The sequence below is a fragment of the Capsicum annuum genome, unplaced genomic scaffold, assembly GCF_002878395.1.
Source record: "Capsicum annuum cultivar UCD-10X-F1 unplaced genomic scaffold, UCD10Xv1.1 ctg81494, whole genome shotgun sequence".
NCBI lineage: Eukaryota > Viridiplantae > Streptophyta > Magnoliopsida > Solanales > Solanaceae > Capsicum > Capsicum annuum.
Window position 1 is genome coordinate 1 of NW_025892218.1, and position 2,975 is coordinate 2,975.

The 2,975-nt window shown below is 32.1% G+C and overlaps 1 protein-coding gene across 1 annotated transcript; it reads left to right on the forward strand.

The window, feature by feature from the left end:
* Positions 1 to 2,277, forward strand: LOC124895347. Its single transcript, XM_047405790.1, has 2 exons — positions 1 to 1,831; positions 1,926 to 2,277. Exons 1-2 carry the CDS (start codon positions 1,202 to 1,204, stop codon positions 1,992 to 1,994), a joined length of 699 nt encoding a protein of 232 aa, XP_047261746.1. The 5' UTR covers positions 1 to 1,201; the 3' UTR covers positions 1,995 to 2,277.
* The last annotated feature ends 698 nt before the right edge of the window (positions 2,278 to 2,975 follow it).

A 2,975-nucleotide genomic window follows, 5' to 3' on the forward strand; every position in this document is an offset into this window, starting at 1 on the left:
GGTTTTGTTGCACACACATTTTTCCAAAAGAATAAAAAAAAATTCTTACAATAATGTGGCACCAAACCAAGTTGTGGAAGTTTTTTATTGGCTTATCGAAGTAGCATATGCCCCCCCTCTTCTTTGATGACTCCTAACGGAGAAAGGCTAAATACTTGGATGTGGATTGCAAGTAAGTTGGGGATGCATATTCAACTAAGATATTCAAAGAAAACTTAATTGAAGGGGTTCAACACCTATTATAATCAGATAAAAAATAATTTTAATCGTATATTTTTTCGTCGAAGGAGGTCTGGATGAACCCTAACGAAAGTCTGGCTCCGTCCCTGATGGGAAGAGTGTATCGTTCAATGGAGAGGAACATCAAATTTCCGTTATTTATTACTCCCTCCGTTTTATTTTAATTGGACATCTTTCTAAAAAATATTTGTTTCAATTTGCTAAAATCAAAAGGATTTTAATATATTCTTTTAATAATATCATTATCATTAAATGACTAAACAAATTGTATATATTCAAATTTATATTTTCAAAGCATAATTAATAAGACTAATTAGTATCGACTTTTGTTTTTCTTTAATTTCCCTATAAATAATTGTGAAACAGGGTTTTAATTGCGAGAAAGCAGAGGAGATTAGGATGTTAATCGTTAAAGAAAGAAAAATACTAGGATACACGAGAATTCTCTGGCTGACCCCATGAGTACAGCTAACCCGCCACCGGTCACCACCGTAATACCGCCAAAGCCACCCGACCCATGTGGGGAAATGGAAGTGGAAAACACGAGAATTGCCTAACTAATAGTGGTGACCGGCGGCGGGTTAGGTATACAGTGAACTCATAGTACATAAATGATCTCAATTCTCAAAATTAAAATTAATTGATATACTCAATGTTCTAGACTTAATGCATGAAATGGAGTAATATCTATCAAATTTCAATATTTAATTATTGTATTGATTATTGCACCATAATACTAAAGTAATAGAGCATGTGATACATTGAATTATTCGTCACAACCTTTGGAATTCTCCACTTTATGATGAGACTACTGAAAAGCGAAAAGGATATCCTTGCTTTAGCGTACGGGTTTGACTACTGGAATTAATATGATGACTGTTAGTTTACCCTTATGATGAAGCAATTGTGGTTATAAAACGCGTTGGTCGTGCACGCCCAGTAGACATGAGAGTTTTCCATAATGACGACTTCAGAGACCAAATTGCGCATGAAGCTACTGGTTGACACTAAGGCTAAAAGAGTGCTATTTGCTGAGGCTGATAAGAGTTGTGTTGATTTCCTCTTTCACATTCTCTCGTTGCCTGTGGCCACTGTCATTAGGCTTATTAAGGAGAAAGGGATGAGTTATGGATGCTTGCCTGAACTCTATGACAGCGTCGAAAATCTGAACGACACCTATATTCAGTCGAAGGACTTACTTCTAAACCCCAAGTCATCAGTCACTGGGATTTCTTCAATTCCTTTTCTATCAATTAGTGATGTTCCGGAGACACAGAAGACCATTTATGGATGTTCCAGCTCTAATTCTTATAGTCAATGTCGCTCATGTTATTCTGATAGCTCTAATGCAAGATGTATACATTGTCAAAATTCTCTGTCAAGAATGTTGACGTATGTTGCTCCTCCAGGAGCGAGTGGAGCTGTGGCTGCTCGAAAAGGTTTTGTGAAGGATGTGGTGACATACATGGTGATGGATAACTTGGTGGTTAAGCCTATGTCCACCATTTCAAGCATTACACTTCTCAACAAGCTCAATGTCAAGGATGTTGGTTTCCTGCAGGAGGTAGAAGTTAATTTTGGAATGGAAGAGGTACTTAATTAATTGATCGATCACTTTTTTTCTTTGGTTTTGGTCTATTCTTTTCTTGATCAACTCAATTATTCCTAGTTATCATATTCTGCAGGCACTCAAGTTGCTGAAGGCATCCTTCGAGTCGAAAACAGTCCTGACAAGTGTTTTCATGAGCATTTAAGGTGGACATACAGTCACATGGAATTTTGGATCTCTAAGTTTACTAGTTGTCCTTTTAATTCGAATGATTTTCTTTTGTGTCTTTTCCGGTTGGAGTTAATTCTGATTTTAGCGCTACCTAGCTATATGTTCTTATATCCGTTGCTAAATTTTACTTCGTTTGCCTAGTTTGACATTGTTTTGTTATCTTCTCTGCTTTCACCATCTTTTGGTAACTAAATCAATGCATATCTCACTGCCACAATTTTGGTTCCATGCGAAATCATATACTACTTGTTTTGGTACCTCTTGATGTTTTTGAATTAATTTAGCATATCTTGTATGAAGTTCACTTAATTTTTTTTTTCTATTTTTTATAGCAATTTTGTTATATCAATTTTAATTAGTTATGATTCATTTAAGACATGCCTACTTCGCTACTTTAATCGTGGCATTTAGTTGACTCTCAAAATTATATCATTGTCGCTTAAATTGAAATAGAAGGAAAATTATTATAAATAACAATAATTAAAATTTTAAATTATTTTTAAAATATAATTGACTATCAATGCCACAAAAATTTGAACAAGCAGAGTATTATAAATTAGCTAATAACTTAAAATAGTAAATTACAACATCAAAAAGTATTATAACAACTACTTAAAATATCCAAAAAAAAATAAAATAATCTGTTATATATTTCAAATAATATATTATTTGAAAATTACATAAAAGTATTATAAATTACGATAGTTAAAAACTTAAAATATCTATAAAAAAAATAATTAATTTGTTACATATTTCAAAAAATACGTAAATATATATATATATTAATCGCAATATCCAATAATTAACAATTTAAAATTTTTTAAAATATGAAATATTTGATTGACTCTCAAAATTTTATGGGTGTCATATTAAGAACTTAAAATATTCTTATACAATTTCGTTAATCTAAATATAATAATATATGTCTAACTAAAAATTTATCAACTAAACAAAT